The sequence below is a fragment of the Gallinula chloropus genome (genome assembly GCF_964237585.1).
Source record: "Gallinula chloropus genome assembly, chromosome: 1".
Classification (NCBI taxonomy): domain Eukaryota; kingdom Metazoa; phylum Chordata; class Aves; order Gruiformes; family Rallidae; genus Gallinula; species Gallinula chloropus.
Window position 1 is genome coordinate 207,042,519 of NC_140085.1, and position 27,959 is coordinate 207,070,477.

The 27,959-nt window shown below is 44.3% G+C and overlaps 1 protein-coding gene across 2 annotated transcripts; it reads left to right on the forward strand.

The window, feature by feature from the left end:
* Nucleotides 1-188: 188 nt before the first annotated feature.
* Nucleotides 189-27,900, forward strand: MPHOSPH8 (M-phase phosphoprotein 8). Of its 2 annotated transcripts, none has more exons than XM_084272351.1 (13): nucleotides 189-478; nucleotides 6,874-7,026; nucleotides 10,377-11,207; nucleotides 15,050-15,146; nucleotides 16,921-17,046; nucleotides 17,133-17,221; nucleotides 18,290-18,430; nucleotides 19,208-19,294; nucleotides 20,710-20,864; nucleotides 24,931-25,085; nucleotides 25,869-25,996; nucleotides 26,692-26,775; nucleotides 27,561-27,900. In XM_084272351.1, exons 1-13 carry the CDS (start codon nucleotides 245-247, stop codon nucleotides 27,600-27,602), a joined length of 2,322 nt encoding a protein of 773 aa, XP_084128477.1. In that variant the 5' UTR covers nucleotides 189-244; the 3' UTR covers nucleotides 27,603-27,900. The 2 variants fall into 2 exon arrangements, with proteins under 2 accessions (XP_084128477.1, XP_084128478.1); XM_084272352.1 differs by lacking the exon at nucleotides 27,561-27,900 and adding an exon at nucleotides 27,234-27,254 and having other exon boundaries at nucleotides 190-478.
* Nucleotides 27,901-27,959: the final 59 nt, after the last annotated feature.

The window sequence follows — 27,959 nt, forward strand, 5'->3', positions numbered from 1 at the left end:
CAGCCGCCCGCCCAGCGCGGACCCGGCGGGAAGCGGCGTCCCCTCCGGGCCCTACTAAGGCCCCCCACTGCCACCCCCACCCATTGACTGCTGCGCTGAGAGCACGAAGGCCTCGAGGCCCCGCCCCACTGCGTCATGGCTTGGCGAGGCGCCGATTGGCTGCCGACGCTGCCTCACTCCCTCCTCGCCCGGCGGTGGATGTCGCAGCCGCTTTTTTCCGTTGTCGTTTGAAATTCGGCCCAAAATGGCGGCGGCGGCCGGGAGCGGGGCTGAGGCAGCGGCGGTTAGGGTGGAGGGGGCGGAGGAAGAGGAGGAGACGGCGGCTGCGGCGGAGGAGGACGAGGAGGACGTGGACGTGGAGGAGGACGGCGGCGGGGCTGGTAAGGCGGAGAGCGCGGTGACTGCGGGCGGCGGCGAGAGCGAGGAGGACGAGGACGTCTTCGAGGTGGAGAAGATCCTTGACGTGAAGACCGAGGGGGTGAGTGAGCAGCGCCACCGCCGCCTGTCAGCCCGGCGCTCCCAGCCAGCCTCCGGGGGGGCGCCGCGGGACCCCGGGCGGCGCGGCGTTTGCGAGCGCCCATGAGGGGAGCCTGCCGCGCCGTGCGGTGGCCAGGCTGGCCGGCAGCCCGGCCGCCCCCAGACTAGGGCCGGCGGTTGCCTTAGGGTCGGGTTTCGCCCTGCTCCACGAGGAGGTCGGCGGCAGCTCGGGAGTCGAGAGGGGGGTGTGCCGAGCGACCCGAGCCCTGCTCTTCCCGCGCAGGTTTCCTGCTCCATCCCGCTGGACTTGAGCGAGAGCCACGCGAAAGCAGTCGGTCCGTCAGAGCCGCAGTTAGAGCCTGCTGGGCGTAATTCTGCGAGCAGGCCTTCTGCATCCTGCGGCTTTGAATAAAGGGACCTCCAGGCCTGGAGGTTGGTGTCCCTGCCTGTGGCGGGGGGGTTGGAGCTCTATGATCCTTGGGGTCCCTTCCAACCCAGCCCATTCTGTGATTCTATGACTAAACCTGGAGTATCTTCCCTAAGTTATTGTTACGGTCGGCGTTGCCAGGCTGTTTGTTCTCACGGCTGAGCTGCGGTAGTGTTCTGTTGTAAAGTGTTTGAGCGCAGAAATAGGCAGCGTAGGGGTACAGTGGAGAGCTTGGAGGTGGTTTCAAGGCGTGTTTACCGAGACTGTGCTTACTGGCTTATAAAATGTGTTCGTGAAGTTCTCCTAAAGTAAGGGAGGCCTGATTAAAATCAATAGCTGTATTGATCTCTGCTTTTTTTTAGACAGAAATATCATACCTTCTTTCTTTGAAAGCAGTCTAGACTGGTTTACAGTCTTCTAAAATACTCTAAACCTGAAACAAAATGAAGAAATTAACACAGCTTTTAAAAATAATAATAATTTTGTGTTTTAAAATTGTTTAATGCATGGGTCTTATTTTAGGCTTCGGTCAGGGATGCAATGGTATAGAATTCTGCCTGTTCAGTGCAGAACATCTGGGGTTTGAAATCCTTAGGTTGGATAATCTTCAGATCCATAATTTCTTATGTGTTTGTGGTGCTCTATCATGATTAGGCTGTCTTTTGGCTGAAATGTATTGATGACTTAAGAGTGTTAGGCTCTCGAGGTAATACAGTATTTATAGCTTTGTGTGTATGAAGTGTTGGTCAGAATACTAGGACTTAAAAACAAGAGGACCCTTTGTTGTTGTTGTTGTCTTGCCCCACTCCACAATACTGGCATACTGCACACTTCATATAAAATGCACCAGAATACATAGAGTACTGTCTCCTAAAAATGTCATTGGCATGTGCTGATAAAATGTGTGTTAGACCTTCTCTTCCTTACAGCCTTCTCCAAGCAGCCCATTCTGTGGCAGGTTCTGAGCTCTGTTTCCAGCCTGGGTCAGTGTGGGTAGTATAACATGTGCCTTTACCCAGTGTAGGTAGTATAACATGTGCCTTTACCCAGTGTATGCTGGTTTTAGCTTTCTAGCACAGGCTCTGGGTGCAGCAGGCCATCTTTCCATTGCTCTTCAATGGAGGCCATGCTCCTGTGCTACAGGAATACAGGGCAAGACAGATACTTACACCCAACTCTAACTTCTGAAATGGCTGGGAAAAGCTGTGTGTTGCATGCAGTGGAGTACATTTTATGTAGTCCACTTTGGACTAGTTACCAACCTGCAGATTCCCAAATCAGATAGAAAGTCCAGGCAGATTCACCAAGCTGGCTGCTATTCAGCACAGCATCAGACCAGTCGGCATGTTCCCTTGTCACAGTTGCAGAAGTGGGAGAACTGGAGAGCACCACACAGAGAAGCTCCTTTCATTTGCTTCCCTGATGATGCCAGAGCTGGTAGTAGTAGTAGTAGCAGCATGGGAGACAGCACTCCTGGGTTGGGATTTGGTTGGAGAGTCAGGTCTGCTGATAAAATTGTGGAAAAATCTGTGTCTAAAAATGCTTCACACTGCACTATCATGAGGCTGAAACAGCAGGCTCCAATGCAAGTTGTGATGTCAGCCAGCAGAGGTGGGTAGCCTTAACTGCTCTTAGTGACTTGGTGACCCACCCCCCTTTCCATAGGAGTTTGTTCTGGCCCATTACTAGTTCTTTCAGAAGCTACAGTAGCGTAAAGATGCATGGAAGTGTTCTGTTATTTGTAAGTGATAGGAAAGAAATAACCAAATTGAGGAAAATGAATGCAAGGCTGTGTATTTATCTTTAGTAAGATGATCAATCTCCTGTCTTCACTTAAGCTGCAGTTTTGTGTCCGTCCCCATGTACTGGATGTGCAGTCACTCAACAGCCAAATTGTCTCGCGTTTGCATTAGACTTTATCCTGCTTTCTCGATTCATAAAGAAGGATTTCTAGCATATTTTGTACCTGAGCTACAACAGTGTAACAGTAACTCTGCAGTTAGTCCTGCATCTGAAATGGCATGACCCTGTACCACCAGACAGAATCAGAATTGATGATCTTTTCCAACCAAAAAAAGCCCAACTGTTAACTTAGCATTGCCAAGGCCACCACTAAACCAGGTCTCTTAAGTACCACATCCACATGTATTTTGAATACCTCCAGGGATGGTGACTTAGTCATTTCCCTGGGCAGCCTGTTTTTGTGCTTGACAGCCCTTTGGGTGAAGAAAATTTTCCAGATATCCATCTAAACATCCCAGCTGGCTAGGAAGCAGATTTGTGGGAAAGGAGCTGGGAGTCCCCATGGATGAGTAAATTGATCAAGAGTCAGCAGTTCTTGCAATAAAGAAGGCTAAGATATCCCAGAGTGTAGCCAGCAGATAAAGATGCTTCTTCCTCTCTTCTGAGCACTACTGAAATGCACCTGGAGTAGTACTGTGTCAACTTCGGAGCTCACCAGGACAGAAAGGGTATGAAAACAGTTTAGGGAGCAGGAGCCCAGGAGGCTGAGAGCTGGATTTGTTCTGCCGTAAGAAGAGAAGAATCAGGCACGATCATATTGATACCTGTATCTGCTTAACGGGAGGATGTAGAGAGGACAGTGTTAGATCCTTCTCAAAGGGGCACAGGGAAAGGATGAGAAAGTGCGGACACAAGCCGAAACATGGAAAACTGGACAGATATGTTTGGGTGGATTTCTGAGTAGCCTGATCTAGTTGGTTCTGCTTTGAGTATGGCATTTTACTTGTTAGTTCTGGAGATCCCTTATAAGCTAAATTATTTTGTGACTGTGATAGGAAAGTTACTAGTCATTTATTTCATGTCTAACACAGAATCACAGAATTGTAGGGGCTGGAAGGGACCTCGAGAGATCATCAGGTCCAACCCCCCTGCCAAAGCAGCTCCCCAGCTCATATTGCACAGACAGGCGTCCAGACGCGTCTTGAAAATCTCCAGAGATGGAGACTCCACCACCTCCCTGGGCAGCCTGTCCCAGGGCTCTGGCACCCTCACTGGGAAAAAGTTCTTCCACATGCTGGTGTGGAACTTCCTGTGCTCCAACTTGCAGTCATTGCCCCTTGTCCTGTCTCCACAGACCACTGAAAAGGGGCTGGCCAGTTGCCCCTACATCCCATACTTAAGATATTTATAAACATTAATAAGGTCCCCCCTTAGTCTTCTTTTCTCCAGGCTGAACAGTCCCAGCTCACTCAGCCTTTCCTCATAGGGGAGATGTTCCAGGCCCTTAATCATCTTCGTAGCCCTTCTCTGGACTCTCTCAAGGAGGTCCCTGTGTTTTTTTTATACCAGGGAGCCCAGAACTGGACACAATACTCCAGGTGGGACCTGACCAGGGCAGAGTAGAGGGGGAGGATCACCTCCATTGACCTGCTGGCCACACTCTTCCTGATGCATCCCAGGATCCCATTGGAGTGCACACTGCTGGCTCATAGCCAGCCTGTCATCAACCAGGACTCCCAGGTCCTTTTCCACAGAGCTCTTCTCCAGCAGGTCATCCCCCAGCCTGTACTGATACAGACAGTTATTTCTTGCCAGGTGCAAGACTTTACACTTGCTTTTGTTGAATTTCATTAGGTTTTTTCCCTGCCCAGCTCTCCAGTCTGTCCAGGTCTCTCTGGATGGCAGCACAGTGTTCCTGTATGTCAGTCACTCCTCCCAGCTTTGTATCATTGGGTACTTGCTGAGGGTGGATGCTATTCCCTCATCAAGGTCGTCAATGAAGATATTAAACAGGACTGGACCCAGCACCGAGCCCTGGGGAACACCGCTAGTCACAGGTCTCCAGTCAGACTCTGCTGCACTGATCACCACCCTCTGAGCCCGGTCCGACAGCCAGTTCTCAACCCACCTCACTGGTGGGTTGAGACTGGTGGGTTGAGACCAGGGAACATGATTTTGAAAACTGATAAACTCTGATAAATCAAGACAGTATGTTTAAGCTAAACTGTAAGATGATAGGTATGACACTAACGTATCTGAATACAGGCTACTTTTAATATGTCGCTGAGGCAAAATGCCCAATATTGTAAATGAAATTGACTGCTGAAGTTTAATGGCATAGATAGGCATTTGGTCAAAGGTTAATGGTGCTCAGGCAGAAATGTAAATTTATAGATAGAAGTACATTCAGTAGCATCAGTGATTCTTTTGAAGCTTTCCTTCTCTGGGCTTGATGGGCAGTGGAGGGCATTTCAGATTCTTTTTATGTGCATGTTTACATTTAAAGTTTTTAGAAAATAAGTTCAGGAATGGCTGTGTTGCCTCGTTGTCGTTATTAGTTATTTTTATATGGGCAGTGGATTTTCTTATGTTTGGTTCTAGCTTTTGCCATGCCTCTGTTTAAAGTGACTGCAGGTTTAATCAATAAAGGTGACCGCATTGATTTCTTAGGCTGTGTCTCTGCTTTTCAGTTAAGCTGGGTGCAGGAGGCCGACCTGCCACTTGTCTGGCTGTGTCAGCAACATGCTGAGTCCAAGCTAATAAGCTCTGCCTCTCAACAAGAAAAGGAGTCCATCTTGAGAAACATTAGGATTTGGACTACTTACTTTATTTAGGAGAAAGGCAGGACATAATTTTCTGGAAAACTTTCTTTTTTAATAGTAAAAAAATTTTCTAATCTAGTGAAAACCAAGATGGACACTAAAAGGTGCAATTTCATCTCACGGTGAAGTTACACAGTTGAAACAATTCATCTAGGGGGTTGTATGTAATCCTTTACTAAGATCTTAGTAACTAATTCCACTAAGATACACACATTCAGGTTTTTGTCTAGGTTTAAGTTAATCTCATTGCCAGGGGTGTTTTTTGCTAATTGTTGGTATTTCAGGTTATCAAAAGCGGCATTGGTTGCAATTCTAACGTAAGCTATAAATTCCCAATTTAAAACTAGGTTAATGATGCTGATGTATTATAGATCTTAGGATTTTATATCAACCTCTTCAGCAAAGAGAAGCGATTCAAACTTGACATTTTTTATAGAAGAAATACTGAAACTTGAGAAAGAACTAGGTTTTCTGACAGTTGCTGTCTATTTCAGTAAAAGGTCTAGGAATTTGATTTGTGTGTTGTAGTTCTGAATATGTCTTAGATGTTACAAATATTTTGGATAAAACTACTCCAACTATTGAAACATTTTACAACCTAGTTAGTTTAGTGTGTGATGCAGATGGAAATAACTCTGGGAATTCTTATGTCAATATTTGGGTTGAATTGCCATTTCATTCATTTCTGTATACACAAAATCCTATATCCACTGAGATCATAGAATCACAGAATCATAGGGGTTGGAAGGGACCTTGAGAGATCACCGGGTCCAACCCCCCTGCCAAAGCAGCTCCCTAGGACATATCACTCAGATAGGCGTCCAGACGGGTCTTGAGTATCTCCAGACATGGAGACTCCACCACCTCCCTGGGCAGCCTGTCCCGGGGCTCTGGCACCCTCACTGGGGAAAAGTTCTTCCCCATGTTGGTGTGGAACTTCCTGTGCTCCAACTTGAAACCACTGCCCCTTGTCCTGTCTCCACAGACCACTGAAAAGGGGCTGGCCAATTCCCCCTGTGTACCATACTTAAGATATTTATAAACATTAATAAGGTCCCCCCTCAGTCTTCTTTTCTCCAGGCTGAACAGTCCCAGCTCACTCAGCCTTTCCTCATAGGGGAGATGTTCCAGGCCCTTCATCACCTTGTAGCCCTTCTCTGGACTCTCTCCAGGAGATCCCTGTCTTTTTTATACCAGGGAGCCCAGAACTGGACACAATACTCCAGGTGGGGCCTGACCAGGGCAGAGTAGAGGGGGAGGATCACCTCCTTTGACCTGCTGGCCACACTCCTCTTGACGTACCCCAGGATCCCATTGGGGATCCCATTTGGGATTGCCAAAGAACTGAGTGGATGATGCAGTACAAAGCTGTATTCGATTAAATGTTGAAGTGTTTTCTTACAGGGTACAGTTCTCTACAAAGTACGGTGGAAAGGATATACCTCTGATGATGATACCTGGGAACCAGAAATTCATTTGGAAGACTGCAAAGAAGTGCTGCTTGAATTCAGAAAAAAAATTGCAGACAGTAAGCCTAAACCTGTTAAAGACATACATGTAAGTTTCACCTTCCAGTATCTTAAAATGAAACGTTATTCCTTATCTAGGTTCTGTTGATGGGGGTGGGGAGAGGAAGGAAAGGCATTTGGGATATGGAATTAAGACAACTTAAAGAATCTCTTTACGTTTCTAAAAGTGTTTTTGTTTCATGTGAAACAATATTGTTGCTGCTCTCTGGCTAGGGACTTTTTTGTTGACTGACAAACTTACTTGTAGAGTCTAAATCCATTTCAGTTGTTAATGGAAATATACAAATGGTGTGTGGCCATTTTAATCTGGTTTTGACAACATAAACAACTGTCTTTGTCTACCCTCATGCCTATTGTCTTGTCTGAAGCTGGGCAATGCTCAATCCACCCTCCTGCTGTATGTTGCAGATTGAATTTTTTGCTTGTTAATCATTCAATTTGGTAAGACAGATATGCAAAGAAATTAGCTGCAAGAAGGCAGCATAAGACTTTTCTTTTTGAACTGCTCAGTCAGTTTGAAAATTCAGTGTAAGAATCTTTGAGAACTGGTACCCTGCTTGTAGAAAACCTGTAGGTCACCTTCATCAGTGGCCCAACTGAACTGCCTCTATGCAAACACAGGTAGCATGGGGAATAAACGAGGTGTTGAAGAAGTGCACCTGCCTGCAGGGCTGTGATCTTACTGGCATCATGGAGATGGGATGGGATGGCTCCTGTGACTGGAGTGTTGGGATGGAAGGATACAGGCTCTTTAGAAGGCAGGGGAGATGAGGAGAGGGTGTCACTGTCAGTGACTGTCAGTGACCAGCTGGAGTGCATGGAGCTCCACATGGGGATGGAAGAGGAGCCAACTGAGAGTTTATGGGTCAGGATTAACGGAAGCACAGAGACAGGACATGTTATAGATGCCCCTTCACCCAAACAGGAAGACTGAGCAGATGAGGCCCTCTATAACAGGAGCAGCCTCACATTCACAAGCGCTGGTCTTCATGTGGGACACCCTGACAGCTGTTGGAGGAACACCTTCCTTATGAGGACAGGCTGAGGGAGCTGGGCCTCTTTAGCCTGGAGGAGACCGAGGGGTGGCCTTATTAATGTTTATAAATATGTAAAGTTGAGTGTCAGGAGGACGGTGCCAGTCTCTTAATGATGGCCAGACCAAGGGGCAGTGGATGCAAGCTGGAGCATAGGAAGTTCCATGTGAGTATAAGGGGAAACTTCTTCACTGTGAGGGTGACGGAGCACTAGAACAAACTGCCTGGAGAGGTTGTGGAGTCTCCTTCTCTGGAGACATTCAAAACCCACCTGAATGTGTTCCTGTGTGATTTAGTCTGGGTGATCCTGCTCTGGCAGGGGGGTTGGACTAGATGATCTTTCAAGGTCCCTTTCAATCCCTGACATTCTGTGATTCTGTGATTGCTCACAGAATCATAGACTGTCTGGGTTGAAGGGGGGACCCCAAGGATCATAGAGCTCCAACCCCCCTGCCACAGGCAGGCACATCAACCTCCAGCATGCATCTGTACAAGGTTGCCCAGGGACCCATCCAACCTGGCCTTGAACACCTCCAGGGATGGGGCGTCCACCACTGGCAGCCTGTTCCAGCACCTCACCACTCTCTCTGGAAAAAACGTCCCCCTAATATTGTAGGGTATTTCCCTACAATCTCGTAGAATTTCAGCATCCCCAAGCCCTTCTCTATCTCATTGAGTTTCACCCTCTTCATCCTTTTAATCTAGTATAAAGTTAGAGGCTACTTGCTCTACCCTAGCAAGCCTCACTATATCCCTTCCCCCCTTCCTAACTAGTTTAAAGCCCTGTCAGTAAGGCCTGCCAGCTCTTGAGCAAGGGTTCTTTTCCCTTTTGGAGGCAGGTGTCACCCATCTGCTGCTCTCAGGCCAGGTGCTGAGTAAACAACCCTGTGATTGAAAAACCCAAAGTTCCTAAGGTGGCACCAGCCCCTCAACCACTTATTCAACACCTCTCCTTTCTTAGCCCGCTTCATCTTCTTTGCTGCCCCAAATGGGATAGAATAAAACACCACTTGCACTCCCCCTCCCTCAATCAGCCTCCCTAAACCCCTGAAGTCTCTTTTGATACTTCTCAGACTTCTTTGAGAGATTTCATCACTGCCTGCCTGAACAATGAGTAATGGGTAGTAATCAGAGGGGTGAACCAGATCCAGGAGTTTTCTAGTTATGTCCTTGATCTGCACCCCAGGGAGGCAGCACACTTCCCTACGGGTAGGGTCTGGCCTGCATATGGGGCCCTCTGTTCCCTTGAGAAGGGAATCCCCAACTAAAATCACCTTTGTCTTTCCTGATAGAGGCAGTCCTGAGGCATGGAGGTAACTTCCTCACTCTTGGCCTCCTATTAGGGGGATTGCCCCCCACATTCCCATTTGCCTCTTCAACTCCCAGCACCTCAAACCTATTGCTTAGGGGGACCTGGGGAACCAAGGTAGGCAGGGAGGAGTCCTGGCGCCGAGCCAGGACTATCTTCCAACCCTCTCTGTCTTTGTGGTCACCCACTTCTCCCCGTTCTGCCTGATAGGGCTGGGGATCCATCATTTTGGGGGGAAAAGTTCCCTGGTGACTTTTTTCCTCTGGCATGCCAGCGAGTTGCTCCACCAATCAGTCTCCCTCACACTCCCTAATGCTCCTCAGTCTCTCCACCTCTTCTCTGAGCTCTGCCCCCATGCTGAGCAGATCTTCCACCTGCGCACACCTCACACAGGTGGAATTGCCACTGCCATCCGCCAGCAGGAGCAGGCTCAGGCACTCCCTGCAGCCAGAGACTTGCACAGCCTCACTCCTGGGCAGGCCCCCGGACTGGGTCCCCATGCTCTTAATGGGGCGAGCCCTCTGCCTGCTGGAGGCCGTGTTAATCTGTGGTCTCAGAGACTGGCAGTAGGTGAGACAGTTCCCTGGGTGTTGAGAGTCAGAACTTACCTGACTGTCCACACGAGCTACAGGGTCAGCACTGCACACATGCTGATCTCCCCTCTGTGAGTCAGGTGACTCAACCTCTCTGAGGCTTTATCAAGGTGATGGGCGGTGCTGGAGCGGCTGTTGCCCTGGCAATGCCTACGCCACATCAGCCTCTCTCACTAGAGAGCTACCGCCTGCTGTCTGGTGTCTCTGCTTCACAGGGGCTTCTCCTGGCAGGGCAATCACTCCAAACACTCTTGCTGTTCACGATCTATCGCTACAGCTCTGGCTGTGCTGGTTCCGAGCAGTCAACCGCGTGGGCTTGATGTCCACGTGGCATTGCTGTTCAAAACCTTACTTGTCCCGTGCATTAGCACTACTGTCTCTGTGTCGTTTACACTAAACTGATGCAGTTTAATGGAGAATAACATTTTTTCCTATCTTACAGACACTATCTCTAAATGATGATGTATTTGAAGCAGAATCTGACAGTGACTGGCAAAGTGAAACAAAAGCTGATGTTTCACCAAAGAAGAAAAAGAAAAAGTCGAAGGATGGTGAGGATAGAAGTCCAGATGATGCGAAGAAGAAAAAGTCTAAGTCTGCAAAACCAAAAGAAAAACCCAAAACAGAATGTGAAAATTCCTCAGATAGTTTGGTTTCAGATTCAAAACCAAAAAAAAGGACTTCAGATAGCAAGGAGGATTCAAAGGACCCAAAGAAGCAAAGGAAAGAAGATAGTAAAGAAACAAAGAAAAAGAAAGGAGACGTTAAAGATGTAAAAACAAAGTCTAAAGAAGATAAAAAGTCACGGAAAGAAAAGCATGGAGATGTTCTGTTTGACTCAGAATCAAGTACTCTGGATAATGTATTTTCTGAAGGAACTGACAATGAAAATTCTGAAATAAATTCTGAAAATAAAAATGAGAAGCAAAAGGGTGGAGAAGAGAGGTTGGAACCAGAAATTGCTGAAAAAGATTCCGTTGCTGATAGGTGTCTCGATGGATCAGCAAGTAATGAAGATGATAGCATTGATGCTAAGGTTAAAAGAAAGAAGAAAAAATTTCAGAAAGCCGAAGATTATAAAGAGTCAGGCAGAAAAGTGGAAACTCAAGATTTAGAGAAGAAAGGCATGCTGAAAAAGCAGAAAGGTCAAGAAAAAGTAACAACGGCCATGGGAGAGTTGGAGAAAGTGTCAGCCGCTCCTTCACCAGTGCAGAAGACTTTGAAATTGAGTGCTGATGAAAGAGGGTGCAAGTCCATTGATTCAGTGGGGGAGGTAAGCAATGTTAAGGCATTGGAGTGGGGGCTGGGGATTACATCACACATCTTTGTGGTACAGATATCTTAAAAGGCTACTGTTGATGAGAGCAAAGAGAAGACTACAAATGGGAAAGTTTGAGCTGGATGAAACTAAAGAAAGCCCCACTGCACAATTTATAGGGGAGACTGAAACATTTATGGATTTTGAGCACTGTAAAGGAGGGAACACTGCAGGACAGCAGGTTGTCTTCAAATGTGGAAATGTGAATGTCTTCTGTTTGTTTATGTGTACTTAGAATGAAATGTGCTGTTCCTCCAGAGCATGCTGTCATTTTTAGCTTTGCTCCCCACACCTTCAATAGTTGCCTGAGTTTGCCTTTTTTTCTACCTTCAGTCTTGAGCAGCTATCCATCCAGCACTGCATGATGAAGTGCACTTTTGAGCTAAAACACGTACTTGATCTCTAAAGCTTTATGTGTGTGAGCATCTGCCTGACAACTGGAATGCTGAAATTGCTTGTAAACCCAAGTCTCCTGGATAACTGTGTGACTGGCTTGTCTTGTTAGAATTCCTGGGGTGATTACAGAAAATGCTTTGTCTCATATTAATTACAAATGTTATACTGGTTCTAAGGAGTGAGCTAAGCAAATACTGGAGTGTTACTATTATTGCATACAGTATGTGTTAAGAAAAGGAAAAAAAATGGGAAAAAACCCCAGTATTTCTGGAATGTTTCTGAGAATACCCTTTCCTTCAGCTGTTTCAGACCATTCTAGTACAGTGTACAGCTCAGAGGAACCGCTCTCTGATTTGTTACAGGATTGGAGCCAAAACACATTGATATTTACTGGATTATGTCCCCCTTCTGAGGCCATAATTCTGTGGCGACAAGTTTCTCCTGTAGGTTCAGCTGTGTGTTCTCCCTCTCACGGTTGTTGTATATATGGAGTAGGCCACTTTAAACAAGGAAGTTGATTTTTGGGATAATTACATGGCATAATCTCAGAGTAGAACCACACAAAGCAGTGTGTTTGCAGGAGCTTAATGGTGAAAGCCCTTGTAAACAAGGTTAAGCAATTACTGTGTGGCATAGCCCCATTCCAAAAGTTACTTAACTAACCAAAATGATAGGGCCCTTTAATTACTCAGGTGGGGTTTTTTTGGTAGTTTGAGGCTATAGCATTCATAAGAGACATCAGTAGTGGTATTAGATAATCTTTGGATCTCTGTTTTATTAACCAGTAGTATAAAAATCCTGTCATCCCAAACATGGAGACATCAACAGCAGATGAAAGTTGGTTTGCTTATGGGTTTTCAGCCACCACTGTCACTAAGCTGTCTGTATGCCTTTCTTGTGGTTGTGCTCCATGGAAGGTCATGCTCTGAGGTACCAAGGAAGCAAGGCAGGCATTCTGCTCTTCACTTCTTGTTTTTTCCTTCCTTAGTTTGGGAGGCTTAAACAATGTTCTCTGTAAATGGTTATTCTCCAGAGCAGCTGTGGACTAATTACATGGGTGGGTTTGGTAGGGAGTTCTGGAGGTTTTTGGCTACGTTAAACTGCTGGCCCAAGCAGGTTATTCCTCCCCAATAAAACCATTGTGTGTTTCAGCTACCTGTCTGTCTTTATATAGCTCTGATTACATAACACTCTGTATAATACAGCAGCCTCTGTTCGGGGTCAGTCTGCATGCTGAACCATTCTTTCCATTTGATTTACCTCCAAAAATAAATGTGCCTTGTGCATCTGATTGGTATTGGATGTCTGGAGTAGAAATCAGGATTACTGATTTTAACAGCCTCTCAGTTGTAGCAAATACCTGGTAAATCCTTCAGTAAGTTGCCCATCTCCTCCTAAATCCTGGGCATCTGCTGGGATTAACAGCTGTATGTGCTACCAGTTAACCCTGTCAGTGATCAAAAGCTGAGGTTTTTTTGGAGAGGTGGGAGGGGGTGAGAAGATTAAATCTCAGCTCTGCTAACACGTTTTTATACAACAAGTTAATCTATTTTAATTGAAGTGAGTGGAGTTAAATCCAGATGGCAGCAGATCCCAAGTGGTGTTCCCCCAGGGCTCAGTACTGGGATCAGTCTCTTGAATATCTTTATCAGTCAGTGGTCTGGATGGGGAGATCAAGTGCACCTTCAGTAAGTTTGTAGATGACACCAAGTTGGATAGGTATGTTGATCTCCCTGAGGGTAGGAAGGCTTTTACAGAAAGGCCTGGACAGGCTGGATTAATGGTCTCAACCTGCATGAAGTTCAACAAGGCTCAGTGCTGGGTCCTACAGTTGGATCACAACAACCCCATGCAGTGTTACAGGTTTGGGGCAGAGCTGCTGGAAAGCTGGCTGACTGAAAAGGACCTGGGGGTGTTGGTCAACAGCCAGCTGAATATGAGCCAGCAGTGTGCTCAGGCAGCCAAAGAAGCCAGCAGCATCCTGGCTGGTATCAGAAACAGTGTGGCCAGGAGGACTAGGGAAGTGGTTGTGCCCCTGCACTCGGCACTGGTGAGGTCTCACCTTCAGTACTGTGTTCAGTGTTGGGCTCCTCACTAAAAGGAGGACATTGAGGTGCTAGAATGTGACCCAAGAAGGGCAACACATCTGGCAAAGGGTCTAGAGCACAAGTCTTACGAGAAGTGGCTGGGGGAACTGGGGTTGTTTAGGCTGGAGTAAAGGAGGTTGAGGGGAGACCTTATTGCTCTCTACAACTACCTGAAAGGAGGTTGTAGTGAGGTGTAAGTGGTCTCTTCTCCCAAGTAACAAGTGGACAAGAGGAAGTGGCTTCGAGTTGTGCCAGGGAAGGTTTAGAGTGAATATGAGGAAAATACTTTTCACTAAAAGGGCTGTCAGTCACTGGAACAGGCTGCCCAGGGAAGTGGTGGAGTCACCATCCCTGGAGGTATTTAAAAGATGTGTAGATGGTACATTTTAGGACATGGCTTAGTGGTCACCTTGGCAGTGCTAGGGTAACAACTGGATGTAATGATCTCAGAGGTCTTTTCCAACCAAAATGATTTTATAGTTTAGTGATAAATTCAGTCTGTAGTTCTTGTGGGTACTACTTCTGGGGCAGCTTTTCAGAAAGCCAGTGCTATCCGTGTACCAGGTTAGTGCCAGGGGCTGGTACAAAGCTGTGCTAAGCCTTGTCCCACTGTGCAGTGTGGGATTTCCTGGTTGAAAGGAGAGGGAGGTTTAGGAGGAGAAAGGCAACCTTTGGTGGAGGCAGGTGAATGTTATTTTGGTGAATTTGATGATATAAGCATTCACCATATTTCTTCTGTGATACTGAATTATTGCTAAACTCAGTCTTCTGTGTGGATACAGCAGGTTTGGGTGGGTTTTCTGAGAGTCTCTTTTTCCACCAATGACCATTACACATAAAGAACATTATGGCATATTGGAAAACTTGGAACCTTCTGTATGCAGATGTCAAGTTTTCTCAGTTAAGGTTCAAATCAGTGCTGCCATAACTGTGTGGAATATGGTGCTGCAAAGGTGGTAAATACTTTGAAACAATCCCATTCTATTCAGGTTCAGTATTTGGAACAAAAGAAAAGCTCAGAGTTTTTAATTTCCTCAAAATGCTGTTTTTGGCATATCTGCACCTCATGCATGGCTGGGATGAAGTAAATATGAGTTGAAGTTGGTTTATTTTGGAAATAAATCTCTCCTCTTAACACAAGAAGCCCTTGCAGACTTAATTCCTGACTCACCTGTTTCATTCTTTTCTTAGGAACGTCCACAAGTCTGTTACATGCAAGTTTCAGTAGTATAAAACTAATACTGGACAGGTGAAAGGACTTATTTTCTATTCTTTTCTCAACCATTTTAATCTGTTCTTTGCTGTCAATACCAGGAGAAAGAAATAAAGAAAACTGAAACAAAAGAGAAATCTCAAAAAAAAGAGCCTGAAAAAGAAGACAGGAGCAGAAAAGAACAAAAGGGCCTAAAAAGTAAGTGCTCATTGCTTAAAAGAGGGGAAGGAGCAACCCTTCAGGGGATACTTCTATTCACATCTGGAAACTACATAGCTTTGTAACACAAGAATTTTATACTTTTATTTTAGGAAGCGAAAGTCTGCTGTTTAATGGCTTTGTTGTTACTTGCTTCATGAGAGTGGTGTCTGTACTTTCATGTATGAAGCATGGGAGCATGTAGAAAGACAAGGGAAGGTTTTGCCCTTTTCCATTTACTATTATCAACTATGCTTCTGTGTGGCAGGTAGAAGTCATCTTTTTTAAGAGGAATTCCTCCAGCTGCTGGTCATTTCCAAATGTGTGCTGATGCTATGAGTATACACTTTGTATGATTAGAAAAACTAGTAGAGGTTCCCCTCAGACAAACTTCTTGCCTCTTCATTAGCCACAGTGACAAGCTGTATTACATAACCCTTTGGATATCACCAGAACTGGATGGTTTCCTAGATGGAAAAGATGTCTAGGTTTTATTTCTGTATTCTGGAGTATTAATGTTGCTACTCTTCTTCTCAGTAAAATTCAGGGTGATTTTATTCAGGATAAATTTCCTCACTACTCTGATGAGGATGAACTGAGGTTAACTAGGTAATTTCACCTTTGATAATCAAGAATCAAGGAGGAACTGTGATGCTTTAGGTAGCTGTTGCTAGAGACACTTCTTTCACTGGGAGTAGCATAAATGCTTATAATGCTTAAGAAAAGTAACAAAATTCTTGATTTTCTTTACACAGCATGTGTCCTTCGTCTGTTCATCACAGATACTGAACCTTATTTACCAAGTAGTAATTTACACATCACTCAACACTCCATTTCTTAATAAGATGGTATCATGTTGAAAGCAATCAGGACTCAGACTTGCCAGGATAGTTGGAGGTGAACTAGCTCACTCCAGTTGTCGGCTGATGTTGAGTGTGCTCCTGTGCTTCAACAGTGATTAACTTACGGAAAGAGATGAGAGATCTCCTAAATGGACTCTGGTCACTCACTTAAGATTTGTGATGTAACAGCTTTTAGCAGCTGAAGTAGTTGCTGTTGGTAACTGCCTTAATATTACAGGCTTTAAGGACATCAAAAGTACATTTGACTTGGTTAATGTAACTTCAAAAGGAACAAATAAATATTCTGATAATAACTCTGTAAGAGAAGAATCTTTTCTAGAATATAAATTCATAGAACAATTAAAATGAAAAGACAGCAGGGTATACAAGGAAAGGAGGAATTTAGGAGATGAAACAGACACGTGGACTTCCATTGCTGCAGAAGGTGATTGAGAATTAGTGGGTGTGTGTCAGATGGGGAACTGCTGAGCAGTAGAAACAAGTGCAGCGAAAAGCTGAGCACTTTAAATGAGTTAACATTTTCTCCATTCCTGCTTGTATCTTTTAATGCTGCAGTTCTTGTCTTCCCAGGAGGCTAAAACAATGTTTTCTTCTGAAACTTACTGATAAATTCTCAGTGTGCTTCCAGCATCTTTCAGTAATGGAGCGTGCACCATCTCTTACCGCTTCAGCCTAAGTTATTACAAGAAATACACAGCTTGTTTCAAGTAAAAGCATTTTATGTCTGCTTGTAATGTAGCCTTCATTCTTTGGAAGCATTCCATGCTGACTTGCAGAGTTCATTTGAATGAAAAGTAGTCATATTTTAAGCTACTGATCATTGAAGCAGTGGCAAGCAGTGAATGGTTTGGAAACTTACTTATTGCTTTCTTTTTTTTTTTTTTTCTCCCATAAAATCACATATACAACAGATGGCAAGCAGCAAGTCTTGAGTTTGGGTATGGACATGCAGTTAGAGTGGCTGACACTAGAAGATTTTCAGAAGCATCTTGATGGAGAAGATGAGAATCACATCTTAAGAGAGCCAATATCAAGTAGTGAGTAGTTGCTTTGAGAAAGGGACATTTCTTACCTGGTCTGTCAAAGTGAAATAGCCAATAACTGCATTAAATTTATTTTCTAGCTCTCCTGAGGGATGCTGTTAAAAGTGGGGATTATATGACAGTAAAGATGGCACTTTCTTCAAACGAGGAATATAATCTGGATCAAGAGGTAATTTTTCTGCAGTGGAACCGTTGGAGGGGTGTGGTGGGGGAGAAAGTACAAATTTGGATTATTTGAAAAGTCTTCTCTTACACTAGTAAGTAGAAGATTTCTGTTTCAACTTAAAAAAAAGGCACAAGGTGAGAAAAGGGAGTATAAAATACTCAATATTTGTTATCAATTTCTTCCAAAATGAAAACAAGTTTGGTAAAGTTTGATGGAAGCATTCCAGTAGCTGGGCTTGCAGCAGAGTTCCCCCTGGGTATAACCAAGTATCAGAAGCTTAAATGCTGTAAGGAACAATCAGAGCCATTGGCTCAAGTGGCCACACTATGTAACACACCTGTACATTAAAAGCCAAAAAAATTTTATTTTCTGTTTGACAGACTGGGACCACTTCATGAATAACTTGTTCTCTGCCAGTTCTTCATCAGCTGTGTTTTTTCCTTACAAGGATCTATTTCCCTGTGAAAGAGACTGTAGTTCCGTTTGTGAGGACTGAAATCTCTGACACCAGTATTTTCACTGGTGATCTTGTGTAGTTGTGTTACATAGCATTTTCAGAACTACACCTCATGCTAAGACTTCTGATGCCAGATGAACTACTAGGGCAAGCATGTGGTCTCTGAACTGTGTCTGGTGGAAAACACAAGAGCAAGTGAGGAGCCTGCCTGCTCACAGAAGGCTTTTCATACACTGAAAAAATCTAAAAGCAGCCATGTGGTGGCAGCTGACAAGCCACTGTGGTTTTCCTCTGGTGGCAGATGATTTCTTTTTCCAATGTTTTGCAGTATTCCCCGCTACCAAATACCTTGTTGCCTTTTGTTTCTGGCTCGTTCTGGTTTTCTGCCTCCTTGCTCTGGCCCTCAGAATGTTATGGGGTTTGCACACTGTGGAGCTCAGAATGTGAAGCCTGTGGACTAGAGCAGTGGGAGGTGATAACTTGTTGGTATCTGGCAACCATGTATGTGTGAATCCTTCTGCCAAGGAGGGCAGACTTTGTGAAACCTGTTGACACACTTGCAATTTGTGTCTTGTGGCTTTATCTTTTTTAAATGACAGTGATTCTTGTTGCAGGACTCCAGTGGAATGACCCTACTAATGCATGCTGCTGCTGGTGGGCACGATGATCTTCTCCGGGTCCTACTCAGGAAAGGAGCTAAAGTTAATGGTAGACAGAAAAATGGAACAACTGCATTGATACATGCAGCTGAAAAGGTTGGCTTGGTTATTGTCATATTTGTGGTTCTTGGTTCTTTTATTTACCTTTTAAAATGGTACACAATTCTTTTCCTTTGGGCAGTGCTTAAAATAGTTAGCAGGATATAACAGGGTGACCCTAACAGCCTAATTCCATCAGCTGAAATCACTGTATTGCAAATACTGATTTATAAACTCTGATTCCAAACCCTAGCCCAACTAGAGAGTATTGTAGGGCTACCTAGGGGAAAAGTGGAGGCAAATGTTACCTCCTAGTTTGTCTGTCGTTGGGGGCTGAAGTTCTTGTTATGCTTGTTATGATCTCTGGCTGCACAGGATCCAAACTTGAGAAACTCTGAGAGCAAGTGTCTGATTAAGCAGAGTTTGAGAGCTGGAAGATGGAGATAGTGGCAAGCTCTTCTCTAACTAAAGCCAACTGGACTTGTAAGTTAGAGGGTGTTTCTTGGGTTCAAGTTAAAGTGTTTTCCCATGTACAGTAGATACAGGGCCAAAAGAGAGTATGATTCCAGTTTGGTGATAGGTGTAATCATACAGTTTTCTTCCTGTGGTGTTAACTGCTGCAACACAGAGGGGAAAAAAATTGCAAATGCTTGTTGCAATCTACTTGGCTGACTCTGAATTGTTCTTTATCAGCAGTGGCTGAGAGTGATGGTAACTGTGTCATGCCTCATGCTTTGGATTTTACTGATGGATTTTAAATAAACCTCACTTTGTATTCTGAAACAAAACCATAATCCTTCCTCCTTAGATGTTTTGTGGCTTTGATTTTTTCAGAACTTTCTAACGACAGTAGCAATTCTTCTGGAAGCTGGGGCGTATGTGAACGTGCAGCAGAGCAGTGGTGAGACCGCTTTAATGAAGGTAAATTTACTGTATGTCCTGACACAGTTTAACAGTGAATTATTTTGGCAAACTAGTAAAACTGAGAAGCATACTTGTAGAGTTGATTTAGGGAACATGTACTGTACTTGAAATAGTTACCACTCTCAGTTACTCTAGGCAGTGGTTTAACAGTGGGTTTTTTAATGTCCTTATCAAGTGGGGGGGGTTCACGTCTTCTGTAAAGAAAATGGTAACACACTTGTGATTTCCTCAATCACTTCAATCCCAAACCTCTTCATAATTTGGCTATCTCCACGAGCCTCAGGTTTGACCTTTGTTGTTTTTAAAGATTTTTTTAATATTTGATGCACAGCTGTACATTCTTTCTGGTTGGCAGCCTACAGTGACTTATTCTGGGTATTTGCTCTGCAGATAGAAAGAACAGTAACTTACTGGAAAAAAGCTCAGCCACACATGGATAAACACACAAGTGTGTTTATCAGGTCACTCCTTTTTAACCTTAGGAGTTGGATCATACTTTTTAAGGCGGGGGGTGGAAACCAGTGTCTTGGCACTTTATTCCTTTCTCTTAGGCAGCGTGTGTGTGTTGTGGATATTTGGGGGAGGGGGGCAGGTGGCTTTGGGTTTTTTTAATGGAAGATTATGGATTGAAAGCACAGATGAAAGTTCAGACCTGAGGCACATTTCACAAGTTAACTTCTGAGATGCCTCATGAAGATAGAAGTTTATTTCTTGTGCCTTTCCCTGATTTTCCTGAATGAAGCCTTTGAAAACAAATGACCAAGGGTATGTGTTTGACTTCTTCAAAGCAAAACTTTCTTTAGTTTTGTTTCTTGTACTTTTGTCAAGTCTTTGCTTGACATGCCCTGAAATTTGTTGTAAGTAACACTGATCAACCTTGGACACTTAGGCAGTTGATAACTATGACTGTCTAGCATAGCTGCATGACATTTTGGGGGAAATTGTATTAATTTGCTGCACACTGAAGGACCATTTGAACCCCAGCTTCCTAGAACCGGACACTTGGCAGCCTTACTGCAGTCATTCTGAACTTCTGCAGAAATCCGTTTATTTGGGTAAATTACAAGGATACAGTTACTGAACTCCAGCAGATCAGACACTTTCACAGAACTTCTGGGGGTTTTTTTCATCTTCCCCTCCCTGCCCACCAATTAAGTCCACTTGGTAATCCTGAGAGCTGCAGCTTCTGTGAGATCAGCTCTGCAGTGTTGCCTGGGTAAAGCTAAAATTCGGATTGTGATGCTGAGCTTTGAGTTGTATTAGCATTTGCAGAGCAAATACCTAAACTCACTTTCCTGAGTTGTAACCAGTGTTGGATTTTATTTCTGCAGTTGTGCTTACTCCTGTATTGTGCTCTGTTCTGATGGGGGATTGTCATTGTCCATCCTTCCATCTTCTCCCTTTCTTCACAGGCGTGTAAGAGAGGGAATTCTGACATAGTGAGGCTTATGATTGAAAGTGGAGCAGACTGCAACCTTTTGTCCAAGCACCAGAACAGCGCGCTGCATTTTGCTAAGCAGTGTAATAACATCCTGGTGTATGAGCAGCTCAAGAGTCATTTGGAAACGTGAGTAAACTGTACTTTGAAGTTTGTTCTGGTGAAGTTTGTAATACTGGGATGTCAGTTTCGGTTTCAGTGAAGGGGAAGGGGGGCAGATTGCAGGGAAGAGAACAGATCTGATTAGGGAGAAAGCTAACTAGTAAGTGAAACTAAAAGAATGTGAGCTAACAGAATTAGCAGGCACTTTCTTAAACACTTTTAAAAATGCGGAAAGGAGGAAAAGGGAATTCCTAGAAGTGAAAGATTCTTAAACTAGAAGTAACAGCAGTTGGGAAAACTAAAATGTGTATAAGCACTGGAAAATTGAATGTAAACTCTTACTAGTGTATGCCAAATAAAACAGACCTAAAAAGCATAAAGTTAGAAACCAACAGGAACACCAAACAAAAACACCACAAAAAGTCAGTGCTGGTAGTTAAGGTGTTGTTGGACACTTTAAATGTGAGCTGAGAGTGCTGGAGTAAAAGCTTTCCTGCTGGTGGATGATGAAAATAAAAATCTTCTTCATGCAACAAAACTGAAGAAAGAGCAGTACAGTGTGTGTGGTGTGTGAAACATTCACATCATATGGTCATGTAAAAATGCCATCCATATTCATCAGCTCAGTATAAAGGGAGACAAAGAGGAAGAGTAAGCTCTTTAATAGTAATTTGGAGGAATACTGGTGGCTTAAATATCAGGGCAGAAAATTATAACCAGTAAACTTGGAGAAGAGTCAAGGAGGGTCTCGAGCTGCTGCAGCGGGTGAAATTTTGCCATGAATGCATAGTTAGTGGTAGAAGAAAACTGTATCAGTTCAAGATCCTTATAGTTATTTCATCCTAATGATTTATCTATTTAATTTAAGACAGTGTACCAAGTAGTTTGTAGTCCAAGCTCATTCTCTTCTAATTTAGTGTTTAGAAAGCCCTGGCTGTTTTCTGTCTCAGTGTCCCTGATCTCTTGTATTTCCCGTCAGCTAATACCCTAAATCTAACTTGACAGGACCTGTCTTGTAATGCTTACTGGTATGTGCTGTAGTACTACCAAAATTCTTACTCTAATAGCTGTTAGTGCTCTTTTCTTTAGAACCTTATTAAATACTAAATTTAAGTATATTAAGTCTCAAAAATAAGTTATATTGAAAAACCATTATCATTGCAGTGGTGGTCACAGTGGAGGTTAGGGAGCCCTTCTAACTAAGACAGACAGAGAAATTTGTGGAACACTTTCAAAGTGAAATGTCAGGTAAATGCATTTTAGTGCAAATGTCAGGTAAATGACAAAAAACACATCTCCAGGGTGAGGTTGTGTTGGCCTGTGCATTTGAAAGGAACTCAGTTATGAAGTTACAGAATCACAGACACAGAATGGATGAGGTTGGAAGGGACCTCTGCACGTCATCTTGTCCAGCTCCCCTCCTCAAGCAGGGTCACGTAGAGCTGTCTGCCTAGGACCCTGTCCAGATGGCTTTTGAGTATCTCCAGTGATGGAGACCTCAAAGTCTCTCAGGGCATCTCTTTCCCCCCTCTTTTCAGGTGTGCACTCTCAGAGGTGATCCCTCTGAGCCTTCTCTACTCCAGGCTGAACAGTCCTAGCTCCCTTAGCCTGTCATCTCAGGAGAGGTGCTCCAGCCCTCTAAACATCTTTGTGGTCCTCCTCTGGATTCACTCCAGTATCTCTATGTCTCTCTTGTAGTGAGGTCCCTGAACTGGACATGGCACTCCAACTGTGGTCTCACCAGTCATGACTAGATGGGGACGATCCCCTCCTTTAACTTGCTGGCAATGCATTGGCTAATGCAGCTTAGGATATGGTAGCCACCTGTGCAGCAAGGCTGGTTGATCTTCAACCTGGTGTACACCAGGTCCTATTCTGCCAAGCAGCTTCCCAGCTGGGTGGCTCCCAGCATGTCCTGGTGCCTGGGGTTGTTCCTCCCCAGACACAGGACTTTGCACTTCTTTTTGTTGAACTTTGTGAGGTTCCTGTTGGCCTGTTTATTCAGCCTGTTGAGATCCCTCTGCATGGCAGCACAATCATCTAGTTACTAGCTAGTCCTCCCACTTCTGTCTCATCTGCAAGCTTCCTGAGGGTATGTTCTGTCCCATCTTCCAGGATGAAAATGTTCAGTAGGACCAGACCCGAGGTTGACCATGGGAGTACACCAGTAGTGACTGGCTTCCAGCCAGACTTTGTGCTACTCATCTTTGCTGAACTAATATGTTCTGATCCAGTTCTGTACTGGGAGGAAAGTATTGTGATGGCAGTAGTTTTGATGCACTGTAAAGCTTGTCTGAGATACTGTAGGTCACAGCATCGAACCTCTGTCCTGACCAGATGGAAGCCAGAAGGAATGTTTTCTTATACCAGGCTAGATGGGGAAACAAAAGTGCTAAAAGCATAAAAACCAATAAATAAATTTTCAGACATAGAAAACCTTCTGAAGTGAGCCAGGGCAGATGAAGTAGGTAAATTGAGTATGCTGGTTCTTCCCCAGGGAAGGAAATCATGACTTTGAAGGCAGCAGCAAGCCTGCAGATACAAGTGGTCTGACACCTGCTGCTCAGCACATTGAAACTCGTGTTGCTCGTTCACTGTTTGGTGCCTTTTCCAGTTCGTTTCCTGTTTAAAATCTGCCACCTTCAGTTTTGGCCACTCTGAGCAGTGGGGTTGGGAAGCCCTCGAACGTGTAGTTTTGCCAGTGAAAGGAAACTGAATTTAAGTCAAAAAGGAAAATAATACAGTTGTAGTGGAGCTGAAAGTGAGATGTAAATCCACAGTGTCTGAATGCATTAAATAGTAGCATGTCCCTTTCTAGTTGCCTTGTTTTGAAAGCAGATGAAGCAAAAGGAAAAGTAGAGATGATCCAACATGCAGAGCAGCTCCTCTGAGGCAGGCTGAAGGAGGTGATGCATGTTACCTTGGGACAAGTTAACAGGTCAAAACTTAAAAGTAAAATCAGAAAACAGCAAATAGCCTAAAGCCATGGGGCAGGTTCTGCAGGTGATCCTGTGGAAGGATTCTGTGAGAGGAATGCTTTTGCACAGACAAGTGGAATCACGAGTCTCATTGCCGCAGAACGCTGCGGCCACAAACGCGTGGGATTTTAGAAGGGATTAAGTGGATCTAAGGAGAGGTGCAATTTGACTGCAGTCTTTAGTTTTGATGCTTCTAAACACAGGAAACTAGGACAGTGTACAAAAAAAAAACCCATTTAATTTCCTGGATTTAATACAGCTTTGTCCAGCATCTGGAAACCGGGATAGATGGGTTTCCAGGCTTGCTTGGCAGTGTGGCAGTGCTTGTGTTTCTGATCAAACACTGAACTTTAGCAGCTAGCAGGAGGGTGGGTGAGCCCAAATAACCTCTGGAAGAGCTGTAAAGCTGCATGCCAGGACCTTTGCCTTGCAGAAGCTTTTAAAGCCCATTTGTGTCAGAACAGCATGTGAAGAGGAGAGGATTGGTTAGTAACCTGCTTGTAGTGGTGTCGGTACTGTTGGTTAGTGTGGTCTCTCAAAGGTTAGGCTGCTCACTTAAATTAAACCCCACCCCTCTTCCCCAACCCCCAAAAAAACCAAACAAAACCCACAATTGGGCTATTTAACAGGAGCATCACTGCTTTTTCACTGCATTATTAGTAGAGTTTAACTGGGAACTCTGTTTTTCCTATAGTATCACCAGTAAAATTATTCAGTGGTTTACTTACTTGTACATGGTAAATAAGGTGGTGGGTCTGGTTTTGTTTGGCCATGAGGTACACATTGATGTTCTGGGGACATCTTTCTACATAAAGAACCTTCAAAATACATGGATAGTTGGGGGGTTTTTAATTTGCTGCAGTGCATGTGTCTTGACTTCTTTATTTTTGTGGATGAATTTCACAAACAGATTGCTGATAAAAAGGTTTATTAATGAAGTATTGGGACCTGGGGTTCATCTGTGTATGTGCTAGTGGTGAAGGCGTTCACTCCTGAAAATGGGGAATCCAAAAAGGTGATCTGAAATCCTTTTTTACATCAGCTTTCAGTAGATCTATGTCTGCTAAAGCAGTTTTACTATGTGAAGCACAGGCCTCCCTTGTTTGGTCTTTCAGGCTGACGAGAGTAGCAGAAGATACCATCAGGGAGTACTTTGAAACTCGTCTGGCTTTGCTGGAGCCAGTCTTCCCAATTGCGTGTCACCGTCTCTGTGAAGGGCCAGACTTCTCTATGGATTTTAACTACAAACCCCCACAAAATGTGCCAGAAGGTAGGGGGTTCATTGTTGGGGTGGGTTTTTTGTTTGTTAAAAAAACAAAAAAAAACAAAAAGGGGGGGAGCGAGGACAACAGTACATTAAGAAACTGCCTTTAAGTGTGTCTTGAAGTATCTGCTGTGCTGCAGAATGATTTCTGTATGACATTGCATTAAGGATGCTCCAACTGTGGGGCATAGGGAGAGCAACACTATGTGGATGCATCATGGGTGGGGTTTGATAGGATCCCAGACGGGGTTGGGTTGGAAGGGACCTCGAAGACCAGCTAGCTCCAACCATGTAGTGGGAGAAACGTTCCGATTAGGAGACCTTCTATAACTGTTTGTATTAAAATGAGGCATTTGTACCCACAGATACCTGTTACTGAATTTCAGTGTAGTTCATAAAGATGTATAATTGACTGGGCTCATTAGTCCTTACCAAGAGAATAGAAACCCACATAAATTTAGACTCCCTGATTCTGTTTAGGTAAACCTAGAGCCGCGGAGGTGAACTCTACTGAGGGTGGCTGTAGCCATTTTGCTTTCCTTTTTTAACAGCCCCATATTTCTGCTGCTGAAAGGCATTAACACAGTGCCCAAGTGAGTTGAGTTCTGTGCTGGGCTCTGTGGACTGGATTTTTGCATGTTGCTTTGGTACTCCATTGGGGTTTAATATATCCTGTGTAATATTTACATCTGGTTGTACCTGACTGTCTTCAAAGGTTCAGTGCATGCAGTTGTTCCAAATAATGGTTCTTATTTCAAACTCCTGTAACTGAGTTGCCTTCCCTTTCAGGATCTGGAATTCTTCTCTTTGTTTTCCATTCAAATTTCTCTGGTAAAGATGTCGTTGCTCGGCTCTGTGGACCATGTAGTGTACAAGCTGTGGTTTTAAACGACAAGTTCCAGTTCCCTGTATTTTTGGTAAATATTTTCACCTAATTGACTGTAAAACAACTTTAGGAAATCTATATGGAGCAGCCTGAGAAATCTTGGTGCCTTAACTTGCATTTCGTGTATTGTGATAAAGCTTTCTTCTTCCCAATCGTGATAGCGCTCTCTAAAGTTAAAATTAATTATTTCTTGTATATGGAGAGAGCTACAAACTCTGTGTGTGCTACACCCTGTAGTAATTAGTGACTTAAAAGGCAGATGTGTAGTGCTGGACAATGTGCACCTGAGTGGCCCTGCTCGGGCAGGGGGTTGAACCTTGCGGCCTTGAGAGGTCCCCTCCAGCCTCAACCCTCCTGTGATTTGGTGACTTCAGAACGGAGGGTTTGAGCAGGCAGGTGAGAACTTAAAGCTCTTTCACTTGTTGCCTTCACCTGGCCTTCCAAATTTTTAACCCAAGTAAGTTCTTACATGCTGGTTTTAACAACCTGCCTCATTTCTAATGATTATTTTCTTTATTAATATTTTTTTAATCTATTGAATGCATCACTCTGCACAATTTTCAAGTCCTCTTCTTTTCTCTATGGCTGCACCAAAGGTTCTTTACAGTATACACAACTTTCTTCCCAAAAAATGCATAATGAAAATGTCCTGTTGTGTCTCTCCACTTGCAGTGTGCTCCCAGCCAGACCCTACCATTAATTGTCTTGTTTTCTTTTTCCTTTTAGGATAGTCACTTTATTTATTCCTTCAACCCTACTGCAGGCCTTAACAAGCTTTTTATACGGTTGGCAGACGCTCCTACTGCCAAGGTACAGATGTTCTCATAACTCTGCTAATTTGCTGTCCAGTAACTCTTGCATAGTCAAAGGGGTCTGTTGCAAATGTAAAACTAAGGACTTCCCACCAGTGCAGTTCCATCCTGTGACGTCACCAGAACTCAGGAAGCTGCCCTGGGTGTTAGTTCTGTCACAACTGATTTTGTGCTGCTGTCAGACTAATTCATGCACCAGGATAAAGTAACGTCACAGCTAAACATCTTCCCCTGGGTAACAGCTAGTGGGTACATTGAGGCCCAGTTGGTTTTTGCATACAGATGTTTCTGCTTGTGTGTTTAGAAGTTGAAAGCATTTACTGTGATTTGCAGTCTGCTTTTAAACAGCCTGCGTAGCCTGTTGTATTTTGCAGGTGCTGTGGGCAGTAATCCCACTACAGGTTGCAAGATGAGTAACAGGTTCTGTTCTCATAGTATTTATTTTATCCTTGGAAGACATGAGACATCCCAGAAAAATTTCTAGGTAATCAGATATAAAACTTACACTCCTAAATGTTTTATTGTGCATTTCCCTCTCTTCTTTAAGGGGAAAAATAAAGACCCTGTATTCAGGTGGGAGTTACGTGTAGGTCTGCTTCAGACTTGGGGTTAACTTGTTCAGTAGTGTTCTTCTCATGGCCTTTTAGAAGCTGTTTGTATTTCAGTAGGGCTGTTCCAGACTGATTGTACTGAACACAGGCTGTGACTGCCTTTCTCCTCCTCCTCTTCTCTCGCGGTCACCACTAGCCTTTGCTCCTGTGTGAAACCTGTTTGCTTTTACAGGTAAAGCTGCTAATAGGAGCCTACCGAGTGCAGCTGCAGTGACCTCACAGCTGCAATCGTGTGGAGCGGACTGAGGCTCTTTTTTTTGGCTATACTTCTGATTCCTCTGAGAGACTGAGAAAGCAGTTTGGAACTTCCTGGCACCACACTCTGCAGACCGAGTTCCCGTCTCGCTGTCACTCGCTGCCCGTCCTGTCCCGTTGCGCAGGAAGGCGTGTGCTGGGAGCGGCTCAGCGCGCTGCACTGGTGGGACAGGGCTGTCAGCTTTTTTACTTTGTACAGATGTAGATGTAAGTATTTGTGCCAATACATACCATTCTGTCTGTTTACCTGTGGAGTCCAGACTGCGTATTTCAGCTTTTCCACAATGTGGAACGGTGCATATAAGAACTATTTAAG